Source organism: Colletotrichum siamense, assembly GCF_013390195.1.
Source record: "Colletotrichum siamense strain Cg363 chromosome Unknown KSG_Cg363_contig01, whole genome shotgun sequence".
Lineage (NCBI taxonomy): Eukaryota > Fungi > Ascomycota > Sordariomycetes > Glomerellales > Glomerellaceae > Colletotrichum > Colletotrichum siamense.
This window is the reverse complement of record NW_023501014.1, coordinates 7,141,221-7,168,723: the sequence shown is the minus strand read 5'-3', so window position 1 is coordinate 7,168,723 and position 27,503 is coordinate 7,141,221. Positions and strand designations below refer to the sequence as shown.

Below are 27,503 nucleotides of genomic sequence, written 5' to 3'. Positions count from 1 at the left end.
CCAGGGTCTCATTCTGCCATTCTGACGGGCCCAAGGGGGTTGGCGGCCAAGCGCTGAGAAAAAATACGGATAGCCCAGAGGAAACTGTGACGACGCACGCCTGCACGACACGAAGATTCTCTGTACCACCAATACTACGACACGAACCCCCAAGTCCCTGACGCTCAGGAGACATCTCGTCACAACAGCCACAATTCGAACATCCCCGACCCTCTAGGCTGGCTCCTCTGCTGGCCCACGACCTTAATCCAACATGACAAGACCTCACATTATTCGCGCTGGTAAGTTTATGCGACCCAAAACACCCGCGCCTACTCCCATTCCTCCTGGCGCATCACACTATTCTCCCCCCAAAACACAAACTTCTTCCCCTTTCCCAATTGGCCCTGGGCTTCTCTGTGTCTGAGCTTAGCCTGAACCCGTCTTGGTCTAACGGCTGGAACCGCGGCCGATCAATCTCACAGAATTCCTTTCCCCCCTCTGACCAGGGAAAAAAACAACCCCTAATTGCCTGCTCCGTTGCTGGCATGTCACGCTGACCTCTTGCCTCTTTTGTCGCAAAATTAGACACGATCGACCTCCAAGATCACGACGCACCCTCAGCAAAAGATCATCCCCGAGGCCCACACGGCTCGCTTGGTCCGCATCAGGCTGCGACTCTCCAAGAGATCGCCCAAGAATCCGCCGAAATACAAGCGCGCAGCCCGCGACTCTCCTTCACCGACGGCGACGACGACGACGTATCGGATTCAGACGATCTCGCGGACGAGGTCTCCAAACGGCTCAACGGCGGCGCGATGGACGATGCAAGCAAGAAACAACAAGATGCGCTGGCCATCGCGCAAAATGGAGGCACGTCGGGTAACTCCGACGACGGAGACATGGACGACACGGACGAGAGCTTGGACGACGACATGATGGACAAGATCTCCAGTTCGCCTTCGATTGAAGATGGTGGGTGCAATTCGATTACAATTCCACATTCCTGGCCACGGAGAGTCGATTCTCTGCAAGCCATGAGAGATCGCGATTCTCCTGTTTCCCCTGCTTTCAGCGAGGCCATGTCCTCCTCCCCTTACACCGAAACTCGTGAATATCCACCTACACAACACTCCTGGCAGCACAGCAAGGCTTCTGCGTCAGCAACCAGTCATCATCATCTTCGCGGTGAGTATAACGAATAGGACCGATATACCGACGACGACGATCGATACGACCAGTTCTTCGACGAGCTTTACGAGGAGTTATGCGATGATGCTGGCGGTAGTCTCTTTTACGGAAAAGACTGGGACGAGGAGCGGAGCGACAAGTTTGAGGATAAGTTTGGACTGGAGAGTGTAGCACAGCATGGGCCGATAGTGGTTCGTCCACTTCGACTCCGCGGATCTAGCTCTGAGGATTTCGCGCAGCGTCGCGCTGAGATGGAGCGGGCAGAATGGGACGAAGCGGCCGAAGCAAACCTTGACGACGACCACGACGAACACGACAGCGATTTCTCGCTCATGATACCCTACGAACCCTCGATCGAAGATGATGATGACGAATTTTCTTTCTCTGATGATTCTAGGTTTATTGCTGGCGGCTGGGGCAATGAGTGCTTACACGAAGCAGAGGACATCGATTTCGAATTTGTCTACGCCCTCCACACCTTTGTCGCGACCGTCGAAGGCCAAGCGAATGCCACGAAGGGAGATACCATGGTGCTACTAGATGACAGCAACAGCTATTGGTGGCTGGTGCGAGTGGTGAAGGACAGCAGCATCGGTACGACCCCCGCGTCCCTTGCGTCAGCATTTCTAACAAAGGTCTAGGTTATCTCCCGGCAGAGCATATTGAGACGCCAACCGAGAGACTGGCGCGCTTGAACAAGCACAGGAATATTGACGTAGTCGCTCCCTCCCAGGAAGAGATGAACCTTTCTGACTTAGATCAGCTTTCCGCTACAATGCTTGGAGACCAAGCTGGAGAGAAGTCCAAGAGCACTTTCAAGACGGCTCTAAGGAAGAAGAAGAAGACCGTCGCGTTCGCACCACCGACGTTTGTCGACTACTCGGACATTGATTATTCTTCGGATGAAGAGGATATGGAGGAGATGTTCTCTCAACAGCAGGGACAACAGCAACAGCAACAGCAGCAACAGGCTGCCACCCAGCAGTCAACTGAGGAGGCGGAAGATGAGACGGCGAAGGTCGAGCCACTGAAGCCCAGGACGATCAAGGAAGTCAAGGTTGCGGAGCCGACCAAGAAAGAGGAGGTTGCGGAAGACGACGGAAAGCGCGACAGCGGAGAGATATTTGAGAAGCCAGAGGGCCCGAGTCGATCGAGGAACGGCACTGTCAGGAACACCGACTCTTTCTTTAAGGACGAAACGGTCGAGACCAAGAAGATCACGCTTACGCCTAACTTGCTTCGCGATGACAACAGCTCACGACCCTCGACGACGGAAAGTGTTAAGCAACGACCCAGTCTGGACAAGTTGGACAAGGAGCTGCAACCCGACAAGAAGGATGACAAGAAGAAGAAGGACAAGGATAAGAAGGAGAAGGACAAGAAGCCCAGCGCCATCCGGAGCTTCTTCTCGCGTAAGGACAAGAAGAAGGTTGTGGACGATGATGACGAGTCCTTTGGCAAGAGGTCGATGGATATTGTTACCGAATCACAAGACCGGGAGTCTGAGGAGCAGCCGTCGTCGCCGAGGACAAGCGGCGGATCTTCAGGCGGGCCCGAACGGACAGCAAGCAAGCTCACGAAGCAACAGCCTAGGGTGGAGCCATCACTGTCGAGGAAGGGGGCAACAACGCCACAAAAGTCTGCTACCCGAGAACTTAGCGAGTTCATCTCTTCTGAAGGCCGACCCAATAACGTGTCGAATGTGCCGCCTGCCTCTATGCGTATCGTCGAGGACGATTCTTCCGATGCCGACGCCGAACCGAAGAAGGCCGAGACCAAGCACTCGCAAAAATCGTCCTTGTCCAAGATCATGCCTTCGAGAAGCAGCGAGCCCAAGGAGCCGAAACCCCAAAAGGTTACGAAGGCCAAGTCGCGTGTGGAACTCGACGATTTCGATTCATCTGGCGAAGAGATTGACCCCAGTGGTCCCTCTGTGGAACAACCAGTTGAGGAGGAGCCGAAGGACGAAAAGCTGGTCCGCCCGGTGCCAGGTGCTTTCCCCGATAGCTACATGAGCGGTCAAAGTGCCCAGACCGACAGGACAATCACTCCTTCGCAACCCATGCCCCAATCCCAGCCCACCGCTGCGGATCGGGAGAAGGATCGCCTTTCCGAGTCGCCGGTTCAAGTCTCTCCAGTTACGACGAGCAACCCGCCTGCGCTCATGGTCGACACCTCCAGTCAGGATGGCCACTCCTCATCGCCATCGCCAGAGCTCATCGATGCCGATGAGGTGGGCAGACATCGCGCTCAGGATTCGATGACTGCCAGCTCAACTTCAACAGGAGGGAGCACCACCGGCAGTAGCTGGAACGACGCGAAGCTCCGAGCATTCTTCGACTCCAGCTCAGACATCCGTGACATGCTGGTCGTTGTATATGACAAGAGCGATGTTGCTCCCGCAGGACCGGATCATCCCGTCGCAGGAAGCTTGTTCCGCGAACAGAACGCCAAGTTGGCAGAAATCACTACAGTAAGTGCATCTATCCCTTTTTGGTGATGCGTCACGACTAACCAGGCCCAGCAACTTGACAACATGCTTGGCGACTGGTTAGCACGCAAGCAAAGACTTCGAGGCACGGTCTAAGGCGTGCCTCCCTTTACGAACATCAACTTTGTTTTTGGGGACAGCGAAATGTGTACAGTACCTTTCTTGACTTTGTTGGCGTCCTGGAACGAAACGGATGGAGGGTTTACGGATTGATGGACGACATTGAAAAACGTGGTCGCTGATATGAACCTTAGCACCATGGATACTTGTGCGCGGATTTGCAGTTTTCTGTTTTTCTGTTTTCGACATGCGTGGACATACCAGTCTGCACGGTTTGTTCTTACCTCGTTCTTTTTATTCTCTTTTGTTTAGAAACGCCTCGCTTCCACAGCGTCGCGACATAAGCATCAGCTTTGCATAGGTGTCTTCAGCCCGCTGGTGTGGGCTCCGAGAGACAGATTAGGCGCAACGCCGTCTAATACCACTTGGTTTCATCTGCAGATCCGATGACTTGCATGCTGTGCTGAACCGTTTCATGTGACTTTCGCTGCTGATCGGCACAACTTATTGTTGGAGATAAATCAGCAGACGCATGTCGAGTTCCATTCCGAGTAAAACATGCAGTTGCGTGTGGTGGAACCCGACAGCAATATCCGCAGGTGATCTGCGGGATGCCGGGGTGGTGGAGTTAGCCTCCGCCCAACTGCCGGCGCGCAAATCGTCCGATCTGGGGAAGCCGGGACCCCGCATTCCCGCCCTTGCCGTTTCCCTCTCCTCTCCCCTCCGTCGTCTTTAAATACCGCCCATCCACCGGTAAGTGAGTCTGTGTTCTGACCTAAGTACCTTAATTTTAGTGCCTGATTCTGACCAAAGACGATACTCCTGGACCTGCGTCAGCGAGATCCAATGGCCAGCCTCCTCACGAACATCCTCGCCTTCATCACTGGCCAATGGAGCCTCATCTCCCCGGACTGGAGGGACCCCGCCTCCCACGATCCCAGCTGGTACCGTTACGTTCGCGCCAGTAAGTCCAAGACGATCTTCCCGGCGCGGGTCCTGCCGGATCTCACGCGCGGGGACGTCGCGAACCCCTCGGGCCTGGTCACCGGCGAGGGCGGGCCGACCGTCCTCACCCGGCTCTCCGAATCGGATGAGATCCCATCCGTGACGGTGGACTTTGGACAGAACACCGTCGGCATTGTCTCCATCTCCTTTGCCGGGTCTGAAACGCCGGACGAGAGTGGTGACGCCAGGCCCGGGATCCGGCTGGCGTTCTCCGAGACGCTGCAGTTCCTCAGCAACGTGAGCGACTTCTCGCGGTCGTATAACGGGGACACGATCACGCCCGGCAGCGAGCAGATTGCAGTCCGCAGCGAGCCGTACGTCTGGACCGCGCAGCACGGGTGCCAGTACCCGGGCGACGGCGGCGGCAAGGGCAAGGTCTGCGTGGACGGGCTGCACGGGTTCCGGTACCTGCGGATCTACCTGGACGCGCTGCCGTCGGACGCGCCGCACACCAGCCCGCGCGGGCAGGTCAAGATCGCGTCGGTGAGCCTGGCGCTGTCGGCGTTCCACGGGACGCCGGAGACGTTCCGGGGGTGGTTCGAGTGCAGCGACCGCGAGCTGACGCGGTGGTGGTTCGACGGGGTGTACACGAACGACCTGTGCATCGACACGTTCCGGGCGGAGGACATTGAGCCGCGCGACGCGGACAGCGAGTTCCTGGAGGGCCGGCTGGTGATCCACGACGCGCCGAAGCGGGACCGGGACCCGTATGTCGGGGACCTGGCTGTGGCGGCGCTGACTGCGTTTCTGTCGCACGGGGGCCTGGTGGCGGAGGCGAGCGGGAATGTGTTGGCGGACCTGGCGAGGCGGCAGAGGGGGGATGGGTGGATTCCGCCGGCGAGCATGTGAGTTTCGGGATTCGTGTTTGATGTGGAGGAGAGGGTTTGCTGACGGTTTGCTGACGGTTTGCTGACGGTTTGCTGACGGTTTGCTGACGGTTTGCAGAAACAATTACACGCTTCCGCTGTTTGATTACCCTCTGTGGTGGGTTGTCTGCAGCCACGACTATGTGTGGTACACCGGCGATATGGGCTATCTCGAGACGTACTACCAGAATCTGCTGGCTGTGATGGATAATTGGTATCCCTCCGTCACGAACCCGGACACAGGTCTGGTTACGAAGGGGCTTAACGGGACGGGCGGGTATGGTGACTACGCTTTCCTTCCGAGGCAAGGGCCAGTGACGTATTACAACGCTCTGTACGTGCTCGCCCTGCGGCGGGCGGCGGAGATGGCGGCACAGCTTGGGAAGACGGCGGACCAAGAGAGGTGGACCTCGCGCGGGGACGACGTTGCCAAGGCGCTGGCCCAGAGGAACTTTGACGAGAGCGTCGGCGCATTCTACGACGGCACGACGGGGGCGGACTCGGACTCGTACGTGGCCGCGCACGCGCAAGACGGCAACAGCATCGCCATCCTCGCCGACGTCGTGTCCGGGGACAAGGCCAAGGGCGTGCTGGCGTACTACGCCAGCGCGGCGTCGCGGGCGTACGGCAACGCGTTCTACGACTCGGACGCCGTGGGCCAGGGGTTCAGCCAGCGGGTGTACGCGTTCGTGTCCTACTTTGAGCTCGCGGCGCGGCTGAAGGTCGACGGCGGGGACGGCACGGCGGAGGGCGCGGTGGAGGAGATGAAGCGGCTGTACGGGTGGATGGGCGGGCAGGACCCCGGGGTGACGTTCTGGGAGGGCATCGGGCCGGACGGGCGGCCGTATGAGGACGGGTACACGAGCATGGCGCACGGGTGGAGCACGGGGATCGTGCCGCTGATGAGCTCGTATGTGCTCGGGGTGAAGCCGACGAGTCCCGGGTTCAAGACGTGGAGCGTGATGCCGGTCAGGGCTGGGTTGAGGTGGGCGAGGGGTGTTGTGCCGACGCCTGAGGGGCAGGGGGTTGGGGTCGAGTGGGTTGATGAAGGTGGAGGCAGGTTCAAGATCGCCGTTCTTGCGGAGAGGGGGACCAAGGGGGTTGTTGGTGTGCCGTTCGAGGAGGGGATGGTGGTTGAGGTTGATGAGCGGGTTGTGTTTAGTGGGAGAGTAAAGGAGGGGAGAGTTGAGGGCAAGAGGGTTGTGGTTGACGTCGAGGGGAAGGGATGGGAGACCAGGACGGTCGTGACAGTAACAGCACTTTCAGAGGGACTTTAGGTAGTAATTTCCTTACAGGTGCAAACCACCCCAGTGTCTATAGCTTCGACTGTCTAGTAAGGTTTACATGAATGGCTTTAATGTTTGAATAGGCAGCAAGACCGGCCTCGCCCAATTCCCTGCCGATTCCGCTTTGCTTCACACCACCAAACGGAATGCGCCAGTCGCTGTCGTTGCTTGAATTGATCCACACCATGCCAGCCTCGATTCTCTTGGCCACGGCATGGGCACGGGTCAGATCTGTGGTGAATAAGGCGCTTCCGAGGCCGTACTGCGTATCGTTGGCGAGAGCGATGGCATCATCCTCCGACTTGAATCGGCAGATGACGACAAACGGACCGAAGACCTCCTCTTTGAAGACTCTCATATTAGGTGATACCCCGGTGAATACCGTGGGTTCGATGAAGTACCCGCTACCATCAGGCTTGGACGGCCGGCCTCCCAGCTCAAGCTTCGCACCCTCTTGCTTGCCGATGTCGACGTAGGAGAGGATCCTGTCGAATTGTGCCTTTGTGACTTGGGGTCCTTGGAAAGTGCTCTCTTCGAAGGGATCGCCGACTCTGGAGACCTTTTTCACTTGTTCTCTGAACGCTGCCAGGAATTTGTCGTACACGGCGTCCTGAACCAAGATCCTCGACGTTGCGGTGCAAATTTGACCCTGGTTCGACATGATACCGGCATGGGCCCAGTGGACGGCAACGTCCAGATCAGCATCATCAAATACGATGAGAGGGCTCTTTCCGCCCGTCTCGAGTGTAATGTTCTTCAGGTTATGGCTTGCCATCTTCATGATTTCCTTAGCCGTGTTAGTAGAACCGGTGAATGCGATCTTGTCAACGTCCAAATGAGACGCGAGAGCTGCGCCTGCGACGGCTCCGAGACCATTTACGATATTGATCACGCCCGGCGGGAAGCCTGCCTCGATCACGAGGTTTGCAAAGTATAAGATGGAGAGAGGGGTCTGCTCTGCCGGTTTGAGGACGACCGTGTTGCCGCAGGCCAGGGCTGGGCCCAGCTTCCATGCGGCCATCGCGAGGGGGTAGTTCCAACTGTACAAGTCATCAGCCACTTGCTTTTAAAGAGATCCCTCGACATAGCTTGGGGCCAGAAAGGGGGGACAGGAGTTCTTACGGAATGATCTGGCCGCAAACTCCAACGGGCTCGCGGACAGTGTAGGCGAACTTCTCGGGCGTCGTCTCAATCACCTGCCCAAACACCTTGTCGGCGAAGCCGCTGTAGTACCTCAGCGTCTCGATGGCCTCGGTGAGATCCTCGTTGAGCGAGACCAGGTACGGCTTGCCGTTGTCCCACGTCTCAATCGTGGCCAGCGTCTCGCGGTGCTGCTCCATCAGATCGGCGAGGCGCGCCATGAGCTTGCCGCGGTCTGAGGCGGGTAGGTCTCGCCAGCTCGGGTGGTTGAGGGCTTTCCGCGCTGCTTGCACGGCTCTGTCGACATCTTTGCTCGTCGCGGCGTGGACGGATGTGATTTCTTGCTCGTTTCTGTGCCGAGTGTGTTAGCCGAAAGGATGCAAGGGCTTCTTGGTGGCTGAGAGAATCTTACGTAGGGTTGATACTGGCTATTTTCCCGCCGTCAGACGACTCAACCCATAGGTTGTTGATAAAAAGTCCTGTTGGTTGGAGGTAGGTTCGCCCATTGGGGGCAGTGAGCTTAACGGAAGCCATAATGTGTGTGGTGGTAGATGCGATACAAGAGATCCGAGTAAGTCTGTCCCCAAGAAGTAGCTTTCTGATAAACGAGCTGCCTCGGGACCGTGCAATTGACTTTGATACTGGTCAGAACCCGATGCACAGGATCCCCGGATTTTCAATGCCGGCTGCTTGGACTCTAGATCGGCGCTGTCGGTCACCCTCATAGTCGCACATTGCATGACTCGACATCATCCACGAGGGGGAACAACCCGGCCCGGTATCTATCCCACCGGCGCGGAGGGCAATGAGTTTGGCACCTGCCGTAAGCTCTGAAATAGAATATCGTGATACATTTCAGCCTATCGTATTCGGAGCGAAGAACGATCTTGGTGCAGGAACTTCTCGATGGTAAGCGGTGCCCGGTGAATTAGCGTTTATCATGATGAAATAGGAAAGAAATTTGGCCAGACTGCAACCTTGAAACCTGCCGTCCTTCTCTACTCCACCTTCCAGGGTTCTAGCTCTAGCTCACCGAAGCTCGGCCGACGTGGGCAAGGATTCTGCTGCCGCACAACCGCTTTGACAAGCAGACGGCGCGATGCTGAAAAGGGAAAGAATTTGGGCCAAACTCGAGTGGCATCCAATGTCCCCAATCTCTCCGCACGAGATCGACTTTTCCCACTTTCCGGCTAACATCCCGCGGCAAACGACTTATCCACCCCCAACTGCGAACCAACAGTGCAGCCATCGTAAGGAGTCCAATCCAGCTCTTAGGGACTTCCACAGCGCTGATACAAGCTTTTCTGGTGGAGACCGCCTAATTTTTCTGTATCTGCGCAGCTATATTTCCTGTGTACTTGCTTACTCTTGTTACAGATAATAGTAGCGACGACGACGAAGACGACGATAACGATAGAAGCGACAATAACAGAAGCGACGACGATAGAAGTAATGACGACGACGGTAAAGTAGAGCATAGCCACAGGAAAACTAGCCGGCCGCCTCGTGAATACGAAAGAGGAGTTTGGGCAAAGGATCTGGTGGAGACGTAGTTTTGATCTGTGAATACCCTCGAGGCACAATATGCCCAAGGCTTTTTGCAAGATAACAAAGACAAAACATCCAGAGTACAGCGAGCAAAATGATCCTGAGCTTCACAGATGATGCTTCCTTACAAACCACAAGCTCAATATCAGGGGTCGAATCAATATTCGGTGTCAGAAAGACTGCTTCAGTCCAATAACACATACAATGCGAGCAGCTTCGGTTTCATTCTCTCTTAATTCCAGTGATCTATCCGTACTCTTGTATCATGGTTTTCCATTAATATTTCAGCGTGAAAACTACAGCTCTTCTGCCTTATCAGGTCACCCATGCAAAGCGGAGCTGCCATGTGGGTACAAAGGGGAAATCACTATCAGTTCGTCCAACTAACTCACTTGGCTCTGGTGTGGTTAGGCTGAACTGCCTGTTGTAGTCGACGTCCGGGCCGGGCTAATAACGTAACTGACTCGACACGACTGGCTCTCCCAAATCCGCGGTTCTACCCCACGATTTGAAACTGTCAACTCTTCCAACTCGTACGTAATGAGATCCAGCCCATGCTATCTGCAAAATCCGGGGTACCAACGTCATCTTGTGATGCAGTCTTCACGACGGGAGGACTACCGACGCAGTAACGGAAATGCAGGAATGAATAACTTAGGCAGGTATCGACGAGCAAAGACAGCATACCCCGCCAACCGCCGACCGGGCCGTGACCATGATGTGTGGGAGATGTTGCCCAATGACTTGTCTCGACACATGATCAGCAGGGACAGAACGAGACTTGACAATATGAGCAACAGTTCCGATACATCCTGAGTAATCCGCATCGAGTTTTGGGAGCTACGACACCAGCGAGCAAAAGTTGAAGAGTACATGCGGCTTTTAATGAGATTGGAACCAGCTTCTTGATACGTTGCCACACTGAGCGGCTTATCAGTGAATGCCACGCCCCGGGGGGAAACATCGGTCATTGCGCATCCATTCCTTGTTCCCGTCTCATCCTTGCAGTTGATATAAAAACTATTCAACACCAACACGCACCCTCCCATCTCAGAATCATCAACCAGCATACATCTCTCGTTGCAGAACACAGTTGCGAATGTTATCCCACAAACGTTTTCCAATCACCCCGAAAATCCCCCCTATCGAAAGAAGTTATGGATAACGACCCCGAATCGAACCCGCCGCTGAAGCACCTACACACCACAGACCAGGCCGCCCAAGATGCGCAGGACCTCGCCTACCTCGGCCACGACCAGGCCCTCTCGCGGAAGTTCAGCACCATGAGCATGCTCTTCCTCGCCATGTCCGTCCTCGGCACCTGGTCGACCTTTGCCCAGGGACTCTCGAGCGGTCTCACGAGCGGCGGGCCCATCGCCATCCTCTGGGGCCTCGTTCTCGTCACCTTCTGTAACATATGCGTCGCCGTGTCGCTGGGCGAGCTCTGTAGCAGTATGCCGACGGCCTTGGGACAGGCGTACTGGATTTTCCGCCTCTCGCCTGGCCCGATGGGCCGATTCATGTCCTACCTCTGCGCCTGGATCAATACCTTTGGATGGTGGACGCTGTCCGCCTCGCAGCTTGCCTTCATGACCAACTTTATTCTGAGCATGAAAGTTCTTTTTGTCAACGACTGGGCCGGAGCTGGGGTTGGATGGATTAACTTCCTGCTTTATATCGCCGTCACTCTGGTGGTAACAGTCGTCAACCTCATCGCTTGCCGGAGAGATGCCATCCTACCCGCCTTCAACAACTTCATTGGAATTTGTTTCATCGGGCTCTTTTTCGTTTTCAGTCTGGCGCTCCTGATTTCTGTGGGCGTGAAGCCGAACCTGCATTTTCAGCCTGCTTCGTTTGTTTTTGGACAATGGATCAACCAGACCGGCTGGGGAGACGGCGTTACCTGGTTCACCGGCCTCGTCCAGGCCGCATATGGGCTCACTGCCTTCGACTCTGCTGTCCACCTTGCCGAGGAAATCCCCGCACCTCGCAAGAACATTCCCCGCGTTATCTGGCTCTCGGTCGTCCTTGGAGCTATTACTGGGTTCATTTTCATGGTATGCTGTCTATTCAGCATTCAAGACCTTGATACAGTCTTGAATCCCGTCACCGGTCTGCCCTTTATGGACCTTCTGAATGAGGCTGTCGGGCTTCAGGGGGCTACAGTGCTCCTGTCTCTATTTATCTTCAACGGCATGGGTCAGGCTGTCAGCATTGTTACGACCGCTTCCCGTTTGACTTGGGGCTTCGCCAGAGACGGCGGGATCCCATGGAGCCCCTATTTCTCCAAGGTCAACGAGGCCTGGAGGGTACCAGCACGCGCCTTGTGGCTCCAGGGCGCCATCATCGGGCTCGTCGGCGTCCTCTATACGTTTGCTTCCACGGTGCTCGAGGCGATCCTCAGCGTCAGTACGATCGCCCTGACGGTCTCGTACGCGATGCCCATTATAACCGTCCTCCTCGTCGGCCGCGATAAGCTCCCGCCTGGAGAGTTCAGGCTGGGGCGGCTGGGCCCCGTCATCAACTGGATCTCGGTCATCTACTGCGCGATTACTACCGTCTTCTTCTTCTTTCCTTCAGAGCCTAGTCCGGCGCCGGCCGATATGAATTACGCGATCGCCGTGTTCGGAGTCATGATGGTGGTGACACTGGGTTTCTGGGTGGTCAAGGGGCGGTATACGTATCTGCAAACTGCGGATGCCGAGGTGCGGATCATTGAGGCGCAGAATGCCGAAGTTGCGACTTCTTCTGTTCCTCGAAAGAATTGACGGATTTTAGAGATACATCACCCTTCTTTGATTTTAGTCTTCGCACAATCAAATTCACTCGTAGTACCAATTCCGCTTGAACTCATCTGACCGATTCCCTACCATGAACGTGATGAAGCCCTAGATCTTGTAACCAGTCTTGGACATGAAGATGTGAAAGGTCTCAATGGAAGAAAGATCTCAACACTCAAGCTACTCCATGTCTAGACTTTTGGCAACTCGGTTCCTCTCGACAGCAGGGGGCGGGCGCCCGTCCCGATGCCGCTCCGATGAAGGTGGGGACGTCGCCTGCGGGCTTGGCTCGGGGGCCCCCACCGTTCCGTTAGCGTGTCAGACTAAGATAAATACCCTGCCGAATCAGCCGCTTCTTCAGGGGATCGGCATGGTCGATTTTCTTTCCCAATGCAGCAGGTGCACCCGCCAATGAGCTTACACGACGAGACCGCCCTGGATCACTTCGCTCTTGTCTCGTGTCGTATCGCCCTCGATTACATTCGCATTTTGGGCTGAAAAGCGGCCGGCAACACTGCCGGTTGACTCTCCGGTCCGGTTCTAGACTCCGAGCGCCGCTGCGCGGAGGCGCTGCAGCGCGAAGCCTGCAGGGACTAGATCTCTCTTCTGAGGCGCGCTCCACCAGCAGAATGGAGCGGGGAGGGGCGGACAGCGCCGACCTCAGGGTTCCGTTCCGAGTGTTCGAGATGTTGGTTCCGATGAGAAACATCAAGTCTGTCAAGACAATACGCTCTCATTTGGGGACACTCGGGTTTCTAAACGCTCCCAACTTATTCCGCTCATAAATAAGTCAATATTGTATACGTTTTAAAGGCTTTGTTATGGCAGAAAGTCCTCGGACGCAGTGCGAATGTCACTCGGTGTGCCTGTGTGGGGGAAGTTGTACATGAGTCGCAGGGATGGAGACCGATGGGAGGCGGATGAGGGGCCAGGGTTGATGGAGGAATAGAGCCAATGACGACTGGATCGCGGTGCAACAAGCGGTGATTCTAAGCTGAGATTGCCCAGTCGAGTTTATCTTACGTTTGATGTCAGAATAATCTCGACTCCTGCTGAGGCTAACCCTCGTACGATTGTTACCTATCCCCCGATATGCCGGCGTCACTTCCTGTCTATAAGTACGAGGTGCCCGCGATTGATCTTTGACGATCTAACTCTGTTTTCCCCAAGAATCCAAACAGACAAGTCGTTTGCCTTCTATACTCACCAACATTTTGTCTTGCCCTTAGACAGCTTCGAGCCTTCAGGCCTCACCTCATCTTATACCAACTATCCATCATCGACCTTAGGTCGAATTGAAAAGACCACCGTATGGCCGAGTACCTCAGCCCAGACAGCCCCCAATATGTTTGCAGACACCTCTTCGATAGCCGGCTACACGATCTTCCGGGAAGATCCCAACGACGCCGTTCCAGACGTATCCTCTCAGTCTTCATCACATCCTCTGGGTAGGTCTCCTGGCAATGAACCACGGTCTTAGACAATCGTTCGTCGTTCCTGAGCTAACCATCGTTTCCTTCCAGATCAGCTATCGATTGAAGAGATTCAGCGCGCTGCTAAACTCATCAAAATCCACGCTGGCACCAAGGCCCTCAAATTCAACTGTCTGACTTTGCGCGAACCCAAGAAGAATGAGTACGCTGCCTTCAAGTCCGGCAACGGCCCTCGCCCGGACCGCCGCGCCTTCGCCATCGTTATCGAAAAGGGCACTTCGCAGGTCTCCGAGGTCGTCGTCAACCTGAAGACCTCCAACGTCGAGCTCTGGAAGGATGTCTTCGACGCCGCCCCCACCCTCACCTTGGAGGACCTCGACATCTGCGAGTCCGTCACCCGACAGGACCCTCGCGTCATCCAGGCTTGCCGCGAAATCGGTATCTACGATATGTCGAAGGTCTTCATTGACGCGTGGGCCATTGGATTCGATCATCGTTGGGGCACTGATCGCCGTCTTCAGCAGGGAATCGTTTACTATCGCAATTCCCCTGATGATAACCAATACGCCCACCCGCTTGACTTCTCAGTCGTCGTCGATACCGAAAAAGCTGAAGTCCTGGCTGTCGATATCCGACTCGTGAATGGACAGCGGACCAAGGTCCCTCTGGAGGAGCATAACTATTTGCCCGAATTCATCGGCAAGGGTTATCAGAACAAGCTCAAGCCCATCGATATCACTCAGCCCCAGGGCGTCTCGTTCCAAGTCCAAGGCAGCGAGCTCTTTTGGGCGGGACTGAAGATGCATGTTGGCTTCAACTACCGCGAGGGTATTGTTCTTTCTGACGTCCGCATTGACGACGAAGGGCGTGAGCGGAACCTGTTCAACCGCATCAGCGTGGTCGAGATGGTCGTCCCCTACGGCAACCCGGACCCTCCCCACCACCGCAAGCATGCCTTCGATGTGGGCGAGTATGGTACGGGCTTCATGACCAACTCCCTCAAGCTTGGTTGTGATTGCAAGGGCGTCATTCACTACATGGACGCCATTATGGCTGTGGGTACGGGAGAGGCAGCTATCGTGAAGAATGCCATCTGTATCCATGAAGAAGACAACGGGCTTCTGTACAAGCATACCGACTACCGTGACGGAACCGTTATTTCCGCCCGCGACCGCAAGCTGATTATTTCCCAAATTATCACCGCTGCGAACTATGAGTACTGCTTTTACCACACGTTCCTCCTGGACGGTACCTACAAGCTGGAAATCAAGCTTACAGGCATGCTCAATACCTATTGCATGCACCCCAGCGAGACCGCGGCACCGTTCGGCACGGAGGTGGCCCCGGCCATCAACGCCCACAACCATCAGCACATCTTTTCCCTCCGCGTCGATCCCGAGATCGATGGCCCTGGTAATACTGTGGTGCAGAATGATGCTGTCACCGCGGATGATCCCCTCGGCTCTGCTGGAAATCTGTACGGCAACGGCTTCTACTGCAAGAAGACGCCAATCCAGACTGCCTCCGGCCATGAATACAAGCACGAGACGGGCCGCTCTTGGGACATCATCAACCCCAACATCATGAACCCCGTAGCGAAGAAGCCGGTCGCCTACAAGATCCTCAACAACAATTGCCCTGCCCTCCTTGCCAAGCCGGGAAGCATGATCTGGAAGCGTGCCGCCTTCGCCCGCAAGGCGCTGTGGGTTACCCCGTACAAGGACTATGAACTGTTCCCCGCGGGTGACTATGTGTGTCAATCGAGCGGCGAAGAGGGACACCCCTACAACGAGACCGTCGTCGACTGGGTGAACAGGAACGAGTCGGTTGAGAACACCGATATCGTCTGCTATGTGCAGTTCGGCCTGACGCACTTCCCGCGCACCGAGGATTTCCCCGTGATGCCGGCCGAGCCTGTCGGCGTCATGATCAGGGCGTCCAACTTCTTCAAGAAGAACCCGGCGCTCTGGGTGCCTCCTTCGGTTGTGGCGGTCGACAAGACTTCCAAGAATGCGTTCGCGAAGTCTGAGGCCGCTGAGTCTTGCTGCGGCAGCAGGGACAGCAAACTGTAGAGTATTTGAGTTGGGAGACCAGAGTTGGTAGTCTCGTGCCGTTGCCTTCGTTCGATTTGGTAGTTCAGCAGTCTTTTCCGAAATTCAAATTCAGTGCCACTTATCATCATCAGTATCGTGCTTCGAATGCTGCTCTTGGTGCTTGTGTTATGGCAAGTACACCGTATGCCATATAGGGCTGATTTGCTTCATGACGCTTCGAATAACCCAAGTAGTTTGCGATTACGTGATTTCATCAGATAAAAAAAGAGTGTCATTGGACCAAGATCTCGGGGTCGTCATTGCTTGTTGGCTAATGTGCCGAGAATCCGCCCGCGAATCTCTACTCCACTATCCGCCTGATAAGCTGTTTGGGCGTCCAATCTTCCCTTCTTCCAGGGGGTTTCGGTGCCTGCCAACCCAACCCAATGCCCACCCTGCTACCGGAATCTGGGGTAGGTGCTCCCGCCTAGAGCCGTTCTAGAACCAGGTTCCTCTTTCTCTCATCCTCCCATCTTCACAACCTCAGTCGAACGGCAGACATTTGGTTTTCGCTTTTCGACGCAGCTACGTCAGAAAATTTTGAGGGAAAAATCTGCCTCTCACTTCAAAACGCCGGCGTCGCTTTGATACACCCTTCGGTCAAGTAATCCGCATTGCCGCTGCCGCATGCGAGGGGAATCGCCGATTGAACAGTCAACTTTGTCGTCGACCTCGAAAGAGAGCTCGATGGTTATGGAGCATGTGAGTTCGGCTCAACAGACCTACTGACAAACCATCTGTTTCAATATGTCCGTATGCTAAACAAGATCACTTCCATAGACTTTGCTACTCGTCAACGCCAGCCGCAACGTTCGAATGCACAGAGAACCCAACGTCTCGTTCCACTTCGGTATCAAACGCAAGTGCATGACCAATTGCCAAGAAGAAATCGTTGCGTACCATGCCGGTTAAACGGGTCAGGATCGTCAAGGGCTCTTGCTGGCCCTGCAAGAAGCGCCGCATCAAATGCGACCTCTCCAAGCCAGCCTGTCTACGCTGCGTTTCTTCCGGCGCCACGTGTGACTACAACAGCCGACTGATACGATGGAGTTCCCGGCCGAGTCCTCATATGCTGTCTCCGTATAGCATTCCGCGGAACGATCTGCACCTGACCGTGTCCATCGACGTGTGCGAGCGGCGTGCTCTCGACTACTTTCACTGTCGCGTCTGGCCCCTCCTTTCCGCTTCAGAAGAGCCTTGCGTTCCCCCAACCCAGGTCGCCTTGGAATACCGAGTCGTGCTACTTGCCACTTGCGTGCTCTCCGAATCTCATCGGCTGTTGCAAGACGGTAAGCATGCCCGCGATGTGCTCTGCAAGAAGCGGCTTGAATGCCTCTCTGCCGTGCGGGCCGAGATAGAAGGTTGCTGTGCCGACGCGCAGGGTAATGGGCCTATGATCGGGCTTCTGTTCGCAGTCATGCTGCTGTACTTCGACGACGGATATATGAGCTGTATCCTCAACTCAGCATCGACCTCTAGCCATTACAGTGGTATCCTGGCTATTCTCGAGCGTCTAGGTGGCATCGACGCCGTGATACAGACGGCTGCCGAGCCGCTGCACATGCTGATCTCGGAATTTGCGACAACAGATCTCACAACATCCATGATTCAAGGAAGGCCTCCTTGCTTTGCCCCCGAAGTGTGGGATCTTCTTGATCGGGGCCCCGTTTGGTGGGGCCGTGACCCTTTGGGTAGATGCTCTCTCGCGTCCGTTTTTCGCGAGATCGCGAGTATGAGCCAGTACCTGCAGGCAACGGCTGAGATGACTGAAGAGTTGTCGATGGACCGCATCCACAAATTCGAAGCTGCCCTCCGCCCTGTATACGCGCCCCCGTCCCTCGAGGAATCTGACGGCCGTAGCCCTTCAGAGTTATCCGAGTCCTCTTCCGTCATTGAGGCGGAAGCTACACACGCGTTTACCCTTGTCCGCATATTCCAGCACGCCGCCTTGCTGTACCTGTACAGAGCCATATGTGGTCTTCCAACTCTTCACCCACTCGTCCAGCAACATGTCAAGTCCTGCCTTGCCTGTATCTTCGAAATCCCCAAGGAGGCGAAGGTCCGCAACTGCATCATTTTCCCGTTGTTCGTTGCAGGAGCCCATGTCAAATGTCCAGAGGAGCAGAAGTCCGTTCTAGGCATGGCTGATGTGGTTTACGACGGAATGCGCTTTGCTTCGATTGAGGCCGTGAAGTCCGTTTTCAAAGCGGTCTGGTCGTCCAACTCTGATACGTCCTGGTTAGAGATGTTCAGATATCTAAGTCCGAACGCTTTAGTGCTCTAACACGTCGATGAAACTTACTACGTTCCTTAGAAGGGTGGAGGAGGTCAGTCTTGAAGAAATAAGGGCGGTGGTTGATGTCGAGGGGAAAGGACAGCAGACTAGGACCGTCGTGACAGTTGGAGTACTCTGGCCGTAGACTTCTTCCCGGGTGTGTCAATGCTGCTTTCAAGGAGTATTATCACAATATGAGCCATATTTGGATAAAAATGCGAGTTCGCGGTGTCAGTTGGCTATCCGGGCAGTGTCTACACACGCATGTGCTTCCGTATATCTTGCCAGACCACCAACGCTAAAGCGACTATATTTCCTATGTACTTGCTTCCTTCATCATTATCGTCGTCGCCATCGTCGTCCTTATCGTTTTCCATACCGCTATCTTCCTGATAGAAGTATTATATCTAGTATAGTGGAAACTGCTCGGATATCCAACTGACACTGCCTGGCTAGCGAGACTTGGAAATGGACCTGGAAGATTCCAAGCTGCTGAAAAGGGCGACATCTCCCATTCAGCTATGAAATGCGGCAAGCTCTTCAGATTTTGTTGGGCATTTGCTCATTATTGCTGTCGGAATGCGTAAGCTGTTCCTTCCGCCCCTTCCCCCAATCCTTCCACTCGTAGTTCGGTGCGCGGCGCGGATCATTATGCATTGCAAGCCACGGGGCCAAGACCACGAATGCCAGCGATATCCCGAACATCCACTCCATTAGTTCTGTCTGGCGCTTGTGCACATACTTCAACGTGTAAAGAGTGTAACCGTACAAGGCCGTCAAGAGGACTAAGAGAAACAAACAGAAGCTCATGGCGGCGCCTTGGCGGCACTGGAGTCGAGGCGAGCCAGGGGTGAACCAGCCGTATCGATCGGGGATGCGGAGAACTGAGGATTGGATGTGGTATCCTCGGGCAGCGACGGCTAGGTAGGTCGGATTGAGTTGACCATCGATAATTTCTTTGAAGGGTGCGTTTCGGAGTTTGTCCCTGAGAAGGCGATCCATTTTGGGAGTTGATGAGTGTGTGAAGATATCGATGTGGAGATCGTAATACAAGACTACGTGTGCTTGTGGTTGATGTCTGGTGAAGATGGGACGATAAGATAGCGAAGAGGTGGTCTGCCTCAAAGCTTACGATTCAAGTGATCATCAAGGTTACGTCTGGGCTGCCTTCAGTTCTTCGCCGTGGCCAAAAGGGTGTAAGTTGGGGGGACACTCAGCATGACTTTCTCAGGAGCCAAATATCTCTTAAGATGGGAGTCCAAGTCAATAGACTTTATAATATTTGAGACTAATTTCAGAGTCTCTGCAATGGTTCCAGCGCTTTGAAGAGACTTCTGCTAACGTTTTGAGTTGGTTGTGGCTCACGATGGGAGCCATCGTGGTGGGGTCAAAAAGGTGGGCAAAAGAGGAGAAACACCAAAAACATACAACACCGGGCATTCGCCAGTCGTCACCGACCTGACTACTACTCCAGCCCTCATTGGCTTATCTATGGGAGAGCGGACGGGATCCCGAGTTTTCCAATGGGTATGGTCGTATGTGGTGAACTTGGGAGGTCAAGTTGCTGATATACCGCAGTGAGGAGGGGTGTGAAGATAGATGACAAGCAACTCAGTATTTTGTGATTAGACCGAAGAGAAGCCTCCAAAAGCCTTATATCAGGCTGCAAAGTACTAAAGGTATTAAAACACATTAATCTCATATGTCTAGTTTGTGTAGTAGCATACATCATAAGACGAGTTCCGTCATCCATGTTGCGTCGCAACAGTGAAACTGGACCTTTCCACCCCGTTCGAAGTTTGACAAGACGCAGAGACTCATTAGAATTGAAAAATAATAACGTTCATACATAAGCTCCCACACCTTGGCGGCCTAGCCTCTTGTCCTTCTACGCCAAGTTTACATCAGGGGCCCACAGTCTCCCATTTTCTCCGCATAGTATCAAATCGCACCCAAATCTCTGATTTGTTAAAGGCAATCTTTTCAAGAGCCGATTCATTGGGGGAAGAAGGTCCTGCTGACGACATCATTGTTGAATCTGGTTCACTTGTGCCGAACCACACTTTGATCCTCTGGTCCAGCTCATATCGTCTATGCCCTCCCTTGGCAAGTTCAGATCTATCAACGAAGATCTGAAAGATCCTAGATGAGAAAGTGTCCGTAGAAATTGATAACCAAAGGCTACTTACTGGAAACCAACTGTTGTCTCCGCTAGCATCAGATCTTTGCAAACCCACAACAATATGAACGCTTCCATAGTCGTTTCCGGAAACTTCAATCGTATTATTCTCCGGAAGCCCTGAGATAGTAGCTTTATCCCAGTCTCCAGTCCTGTGCAGGGAGTAAGACTCTCCAATATGACACGGTTGCCAGTTTCCGTTGAGATTTTCCAGCCGTGTCCCGCCTGCTGGGACATGAGAGATCCAATTGAGCGCATATTGCCCGGTCCAGAAGACATGCATATTAGGGGATAAAGAGACATTTTGATATAAAACGTCAAAAACGAAGGGTCGGGCAGCCGTTTTGGGCTGGACGCACATGGCGACCTTCAGACAATGTTTTTGTGCAAGGAGAGTTTCTAGGTCATTTCGATCCGCGTGGACATGAACAGCATAGCTGGGCATTGTGACGATCATTTGAACTGACAAAGAATTCGGCTGTAAGATAAAGTGGCAAGTTGATTAATCGATCTTGCTGAGGCTTTAGTGTTTGAGGAGGGGTTATGAGTTGAGCAAGCTTTCGGGACGGGGCACATGATATACCTCGTGGATCACACCCGCCCACATGTGAATATCCTCACTCTTCAATGGTCAACGACGTATATCAAGACATGGAGTTGGAGGGTTTGGGACTGAATTAAATCAATGCAGCTGGTCTACTTCACGACATATCATGTCTGACAGCGTGCCTTACTGATGATTGAAGGCCTTCAGGGACTTCTTATCTTGCTCTCGAATGAGAGCTCTCTCGCGTTGTGTTGTCGCAACTTGCCCCAAAGCAGCGGATAACATTGTCAAGCGAGCCTACCTCTTTGGTGTTTCTGATTTTCAGTGCCTTGTCTCTGTGGACTGGGTCCAAAGAACGAGACCGCTATTGTCGCCGAAATCTTCAGGGACGATGAATAACCAATCGGCTCGGATGCACAAAAGTAGAATGGCTGGCGAAGCGAAAGAAGCGGTTCGAGTAACCTTAACTTCGGATCATGATCACCCCAAGATCTCCAACCACTTAAATTCACATCCGACCCCTCTGTCTGGCGGACCCTCCCGCAGCCACAACGCCCCACATCGTCATTCGCTCATCTGAGCCTTCAGCGATCTCTGATTGGCTAACGACGCAGCACCGCGACCAACCTTCGTCACGCAGCCACAGCCACCCTCGCGCTCAGCCACGCTACGTCACCTATCACTTAGAAGCTCTTGGCAATACCACCACCACCAGGTTTTGGACGAGGGAGAGGCAGCTCACTGTGCCACCACAATCAAGGACGCAAGCGAGCTTGTCATTCTGTTAGTTTCTCCCGTTTGGCTCCCTCGTCACACGCTACGCAGGACAGGAAGAAGGTATATATGCCGCCCGTTCCTTCTTGGCTCCTCCATCGACTGACACCTTTCAAGCCAAGTCTGAACTACCTCACTTCACCACAACAAGCTTTCCTGCAAACCAACCGTCTACCAGCAAATCCAAAAACGTACGTTCCTCACTTGCGAACGCTTGAGCCCCCTCCCAGAAGCTCGGACTGACACACTCTCTACCAGAAAACCCACCAACACACCTTCAACATGCCTTTCTTCTACTCCAAGCCCATCGGCGGCAAGAACTTCGGCACGAGCGTCCACGCAGACCGCCACGGCATCCGCCGCGGACCTTGGCGCTTCCGCATCGGTCGCTTCAACTGCTTCAGGTAGAGGCGACGCAGCTATGAAGTGTGCGTGTCGTTGCCCTGAAAGTGCGACCGCTACCGCGACCAGGTCTGGGACCTGCCTACCTACTTCTTGCCTCCTGATTTCCCCAGACGACAGTCTTGGGATGATGGACGAACGACTTTACCTTTTATGAGATCATGGATACCGGCGTTTTGCTTTATGAGCCCTTTGGGTTGGGAGTGCGAGCGTTTCCTGACTTGTCTGTCCTTATTGGGTCACCGCCGTTGCGACTGAATTGGCCGTGATGGCTTTGGGCGGGACGACGAGAGTCGTGCCTAGGTAGATAATGAATACTTTTCTTCATTGATAGCATAATGGCTAGGCGATGTCTTGATTTGGTAGGTCCTCCTGGCCATGAGATGGCACCGGAATTTGGGGATCGCATGATTTGACAACCAACCTCAATAACGACACCACCTTCCAGCTCACGATGTGACACCCTGGTGGGAAGCATGCCTCAATATAGTTCGCAAAAGTTGGAGTACGTGTAGCCAACCGTTAACGAACTCGGAAATCTTCTATCTTATGGCCCCGGCTCGACTGTTGATGCTTGACGAGGCGCCAATGACAGACATGCCCAGAGGAAACACAAGGCATTCAGCTGAACGTGAGAGTCATCTCGCGAAATGCCAGAGGTATGAAGGCATGGCGTTGGAAGACACCCATCTGGCAGACACCCCAGAGGTCTCCTCAGCCGAAAGGCCGACTTGTCACTGCGCATGGAAGCTGGCAAACATGATCCTCGTAGAACAACCAACCAACTGGGGAGGTGGTGACATTTTCGAATTGAGCGTAAGAATCTTGTTTTCCATGCCGTCTAACGCCATTATGAAGTACCAAAATGTCCCGAACCACCCTCGAAGCCGGAGGACACGCCAGGCAATGCATCAAGGTCGTTTGGCTCTGTTTGACAAATTTGCTGCGTTTTTTTCTTTTGTATTCATTCCTAGCACAACGGTAAACCGATTTGCCATGCCAGGCCTCGCAGCAGAACCCTCCTGAATCATCGCAGTGTTGTAGACCGTTATCCGATGCAAAGTTCTTTTGTTTTATTCCTCTTTTTGTTCCCCGTTATATCCCTGGAGAAGCAAAAGATAAGAATACCGAGAGGGGTAGAGAGCACACCAACGCAAAGTGTAAACCGTAAACCCTTTCCCCCCTCGTCGACCCACGCGCCCCTTTCCCCCAGAATGGATTTGCTATGTTCCACAGAAAAGACAGGACCCCATCCGAACGACCAAAACGGAGTGTTCTTCCGCTTAGACCTCGGTGGTGACCTTGGCCTTGGGGTTGGTGACCTTGACGCCGAGCTGCTTGGCGCGGGAGATGATGTCGATGCGCTTTCTCGAGGAGACGTTGTGGGCGATCCTGAAAGAAGTGTTAGAAGTGATTGTTCGTGAGGGACGCAAAGTCGGTCATCGTTGGGGATTGGGTGGTACGCACTCGGCAGCGTAGGTGCGATTGTGCATCAGCAGGAGGTTGACGTCGTTGACGTTGCTGACGAGGAAGGCCTTGTGGCCGGAGGGCATCATGTACTTGGTCTTCTTGTTGGAGCCGAAACCGATCTGAAATGCGAGAGTCCTGGTCAGCGATTGTTCGCGAAGAAAGTACCCCTCTGTTGTTTCCCAGTTGGATCATCCAACTTTCCCCCTCTTCCAAAACTTCTCTCTTCCTCCGAGGGGATGGGTGCTGAACGTACCGAGGGCATGACCATGTTGCCACGGAAGCGACGGCGAACACGGTTGTCAATACCCTTGGGCTTGCGCCATGATCGGTCAACGCGCATAAAGCGGTCGCTCTGGTGGCGGTTGAAGAGCTTCGTGCCTGTAAACACACATCCGTCAATCGTCTCGTTCTAATCCAAAGGTCTCGCATCTGTCTCGCGTAATGGCTTTCATCGTCGCGTTGTGTTCTCGGCGCGGGGTGTATCGGGTGGGCTTTTGGCGTTCTGGGAGGAAGGACATACGCTTCTTCACGATAGGGACGTGCTTCTTTGCGGCGACCATCTTGAACGAGAAAAAATGTCAGTATGAAATTACGACGGCAACAATTATTGCAATTGTCGATAGGAGAGCAGGGCGACTCGATTCTCACCTTGACGGTTGTTCCTGGCTGTGGTTAGTCGGGGTGGTGTTGGACGTCGAGACTCGGAACTGGCGAAAAAATTGGTTCGAGCGGATGGCTCAACTGAACGCACGATTTCCGTTAATTAGGGCTCGCACACGTGTGGGAGGTACGTACCGGCGCTCGCCTGTCTTGGTAGGCGCTAACAGCAGGGGAGGCCATCTGCAGTTCAGGAGCCCCACCAAGCCGCTCACCTTGACCCCGCTACGTTCACCGAAAGTGCCGCACTAAAAATTGTGCTCTGCTGCGAAGCCAGTTCGTCTCAACTCGCCGCATCAAAGACGCTGGGCAATGTCGAGGCAAAAAAGACCCCCTATTTTTCCTGTGCCAGAGCGACTAATCTCACATGTGCTCGCTATCGTCGTTGCCAAGAAAGCCGCCATTGTTGCTGCTGCTATTGTTGCTACTGTCATTAGTACTGTCGTTGCTGCTCGTTACTGATGCCGTCAGTACTATTGTTGTTGTTACTACTGTTGTCGCTATCTATCATTGCCATCTATCGTCCCGTCGTCGTCATGTATCGACGTCCTCCTCACCGGAATAACCTGTATGCGGGGATGTAGTCGCCTAAACACAGGAAAGTTAGACAGATCAAAAAGGTGAGCGAAGGGAAAAAATCGAAGTTCCCACTACGAGGTTCGAACTCGTGTCTCCTCGGTGATCCATATAGAATGAAAGCGAGGTATGCTAACCACTACACTAAATGGGACGAGGAACTAAACTCGGCCGCATGCAGCTCTGGAGCGTTGGTTGCGAAAGGTGGAAGCCAAGATGCCTATACCCCTTTGATGTGAGCTTTGGTAAAGAGTGGCAAAGGGGCACGTCCGTTGCTTGTTTGAGTCACTGCCGGCGTATATCGCAGATGGACGCCATCAAGGTTGAGAAAAGACATGGTACCCGTGATCCGTGGGGCACCGTTCATTCATGAAGGGGGATGATGCCCAAGCTAACAACAAGCTACAAAACTCCTCTCCAGATCCCGTGTCTATGCTTCACCCTTCACCATCCGGGGTTGTCATCATGTCTGTCATGAAACGTGGGGCATCGTGCCCCAAGACTCTGTCCTCTGAAAGTCTCTATATGTTGCCGTCTTACTGCGGCTGGCACTGGGGCTGGCCATCCTCCTCGTCCTCGTCCTCCCACTCGCCTCCGAATCCTGGTCCGCCGGCGTTTCCGCCCATCTGCAGACACTCTGTTAGCGCGTGTTGCCAGCATCATAGGAACGATTCAAACTTACTTGGTCCAGGCTGTCAACCTCCTCGTACTCGACCTCGTCAACTTCGTCCGCCTTGATCTCGGGAGGAGGGGGCGGGAGAAGCTTGTTCAGAGCGTCGTACTCCTTGTCGTCCTTCAACCAGCCGTCCTCGGGGAACTCGACGTTGACAATCAGGTACAGGTCGCCCCTTGCGTCTCCCCTCTTATGAGGCATACCCTCTCCAGGCACCTTCAGAATGTCGCCAGGGCGAAGGATGTTACCGCGTTCACGCTCGAGGTGGATACCGCGACCATCCAAGTGCGTCAGCACAGTCCTGGAGAAGCCGCCAAGGGCCTCGGCCAGTGTGACGGTCAGCTCAGCAGACAAGTCGTTGCCGATGCGGGTGAAGTCGTCGTGGGGCTCCTCCTGCAGGTGGAACACAATGTCTCCAGGAGTCTGGTCGGGGAGCTGGTCGGCCTCTCCCTCTAGCACGATCCTCTCGCCGTTCTGGGAACCTCTGGGAATGTAGATCTCGAGCACCTTGGTCTCAGATGTCGTCCGCTTGCCCTTGCACTTCTTGCAACGATCCTTCTCCTTGCAGAAGTTTCCAGAGCCCTCGCAGCGGTCGCAGATGACCGTCTCCTTGCGCACCAGGCCAGGTCCGATCTGACGGAAGGCCTCGGCCATACCGGCGCCTCTGCACTTGTCGCACTGTTGGGGCTTAACATTCGCCTTGGCGCCGGATCCTTTGCAGGTGCCGCAGACTACCTGCTTGTTGGCAGAGAACTTGACCGTCTTGCCCTTGTAGAGCTCCTCGAGTGTGACCTTGTACGGCTGGTCCTCATCGGGACCGCGACGAGGCCGCCTGGGGCCAGCGCCGCCGGGACCGCCAGGACCGCCCATACCGAAGCCGAACATTTGTGACAGGATATCGTTCAGGTCGACCTCGACGCCGCCGGGACCGCCGCCGCCGCGGGAGGGATCGAAGGCGGCCATGCCGTGGGTATCGTAGAGATGGCGCTTCTCCTCATCCTTCAAGATCTCGTAGGCCTGACTGACGGCCTTGAACTTGGCTTCGGACTCTTCTCTGCGATCCTCAGGGACCTTGTCGGGGTGATGTTGCAGGGCAGCCTGATGGGAGGGGCCAAGTTAGTTCAACGTTGGGCGTGATCGCGAGATGGGAGTGGCCACGAACCTTTCGGTATGCCTTCTTGATCTGGTCCTGGGACGCATCCTTATCGATTTCGAGCAGCTCTGGTAAAATGCGTCAGAAGTGATCCACCGCGACCAAAAAAAGGTACCCCCCAAAGGGCTCCATAGACAATTCAGATGCTTACCGTAGAGATCGATCTCCTCCGCCCCGGCGTCAGCACCGGCACTTGGTCCACCACTGTCCATGATGGAGAATTTTCTGAAGGTGTACTCGGCAAATGTTTCGCTCGAGATGTTCAACCTTCGGCGGTTTGGTTTGGTGATGTGGAAAAGGTGGGATGTGGAGTCGGCCTGAAAAATATTTGTCTAGAGTACCTGTTTGCAGCTGGTGGTTTGGCGGGGTACTTTGCCAGCATCCAGTGCCTTATGGGGCGCGCGGTCCCTAGGTACCTACAGCCTGTCCAGGTAGCGAGTGCGCGGCAGATGATATCAGGTAAGCTGGGCGCGGGTTGCTATCCGTAGCCTGTAGGAACCTGATGCGACCAGTCTCCAACCCACCCCGCCTGCACTGCAGCTGCTCATCATTCATCCAGGCGGTGTCCAAATTCCCTTTATCCCAACCACCGGTTTCCATGCACTTTCTGTAATGGACGAATCACGATACCGATGCTGAAAACAAATAGCAAGAAAATGGAGTAGTAGACTGCTGCCCCATTGGCAATTGCAGGCGTACGGAGTTGAGGCAAAGCACCGAGCAGCACGCCTGTACGGAGGTCCGCTGTACAGACGAATCTGTGCAGCGCATCTTCGACTTTCACAGGCAACCGAACGTAGTCATCAGACCAACCCCGAGGATACCGAGAAAGAATCTGGAAGACAAAACTGGACAACTGCCAGAAGGTCGTCGAAACCTTGGCCAGCTTGAAGTGAGAGGTCAGGGTTTGACATTCGTATGACTA

At 54.4% G+C, this 27,503-nt stretch overlaps 8 protein-coding genes across 8 annotated transcripts; 6 read left to right on the top strand and 2 right to left on the bottom strand.

Annotated features, from left to right (window-relative positions):
• Window positions 1–253: 253 nt before the first annotated feature.
• tea4 (Tip elongation aberrant protein Tea4) lies at window positions 254–3,757 on the top strand (the record flags this gene model as incomplete). The annotated part of the gene is made up of 6 exons (XM_036633665.1): window positions 254–281; window positions 568–954; window positions 1,122–1,138; window positions 1,185–1,764; window positions 1,812–3,643; window positions 3,695–3,757. 6 exons carry the CDS (start codon window positions 254–256, stop codon window positions 3,755–3,757), a joined length of 2,907 nt encoding a protein of 968 aa, XP_036501414.1.
• Window positions 3,758–4,567: 810 nt separating this feature from the next.
• Window positions 4,568–6,869, top strand: CGCS363_v001815 (uncharacterized protein; the record flags this gene model as incomplete). Its single annotated transcript, XM_036633664.1, has 2 exons — window positions 4,568–5,571; window positions 5,672–6,869. 2 exons carry the CDS (start codon window positions 4,568–4,570, stop codon window positions 6,867–6,869), a joined length of 2,202 nt encoding a protein of 733 aa, XP_036501417.1.
• A 37-nt stretch (window positions 6,870–6,906) lies between these two features.
• On the bottom strand, window positions 6,907–8,552 carry CGCS363_v001814 (Aldehyde dehydrogenase; the record flags this gene model as incomplete). Its single annotated transcript, XM_036633663.1, has 3 exons — window positions 6,907–7,918; window positions 8,001–8,369; window positions 8,431–8,552. 3 exons carry the CDS (start codon window positions 8,550–8,552, stop codon window positions 6,907–6,909), a joined length of 1,503 nt encoding a protein of 500 aa, XP_036501416.1.
• Window positions 8,553–10,723: 2,171 nt separating this feature from the next.
• CGCS363_v001813 (Choline transport protein) lies at window positions 10,724–12,334 on the top strand (the record flags this gene model as incomplete). Its single annotated transcript, XM_036633662.1, has 1 exon — window positions 10,724–12,334. The coding sequence occupies one exon, from the start codon at window positions 10,724–10,726 to the stop codon at window positions 12,332–12,334; it is 1,611 nt and encodes a 536-aa protein (XP_036501419.1).
• Window positions 12,335–13,691: 1,357 nt separating this feature from the next.
• On the top strand, window positions 13,692–15,851 carry AMO-0 (Peroxisomal primary amine oxidase; the record flags this gene model as incomplete). The annotated part of the gene is made up of 2 exons (XM_036633661.1): window positions 13,692–13,794; window positions 13,870–15,851. 2 exons carry the CDS (start codon window positions 13,692–13,694, stop codon window positions 15,849–15,851), a joined length of 2,085 nt encoding a protein of 694 aa, XP_036501418.1.
• Window positions 15,852–16,773: 922 nt separating this feature from the next.
• On the top strand, window positions 16,774–18,156 carry CGCS363_v001811 (Arginine metabolism regulation protein II; the record flags this gene model as incomplete). Its single annotated transcript, XM_036633660.1, has 1 exon — window positions 16,774–18,156. One exon carries the CDS (start codon window positions 16,774–16,776, stop codon window positions 18,154–18,156), a length of 1,383 nt encoding a protein of 460 aa, XP_036501421.1.
• Window positions 18,157–20,390: 2,234 nt separating this feature from the next.
• On the top strand, window positions 20,391–22,055 carry CGCS363_v001810 (uncharacterized protein; the record flags this gene model as incomplete). The annotated part of the gene is made up of 3 exons (XM_036633659.1): window positions 20,391–20,427; window positions 21,765–21,838; window positions 21,906–22,055. The coding sequence occupies 3 exons, from the start codon at window positions 20,391–20,393 to the stop codon at window positions 22,053–22,055; spliced, it is 261 nt and encodes an 86-aa protein (XP_036501420.1).
• A 3,233-nt stretch (window positions 22,056–25,288) lies between these two features.
• Window positions 25,289–26,790, bottom strand: CGCS363_v001809 (DnaJ protein-like protein xdj1; the record flags this gene model as incomplete). Its single annotated transcript, XM_036633658.1, has 4 exons — window positions 25,289–25,378; window positions 25,435–26,523; window positions 26,588–26,646; window positions 26,730–26,790. 4 exons carry the CDS (start codon window positions 26,788–26,790, stop codon window positions 25,289–25,291), a joined length of 1,299 nt encoding a protein of 432 aa, XP_036502368.1.
• Window positions 26,791–27,503: the final 713 nt, after the last annotated feature.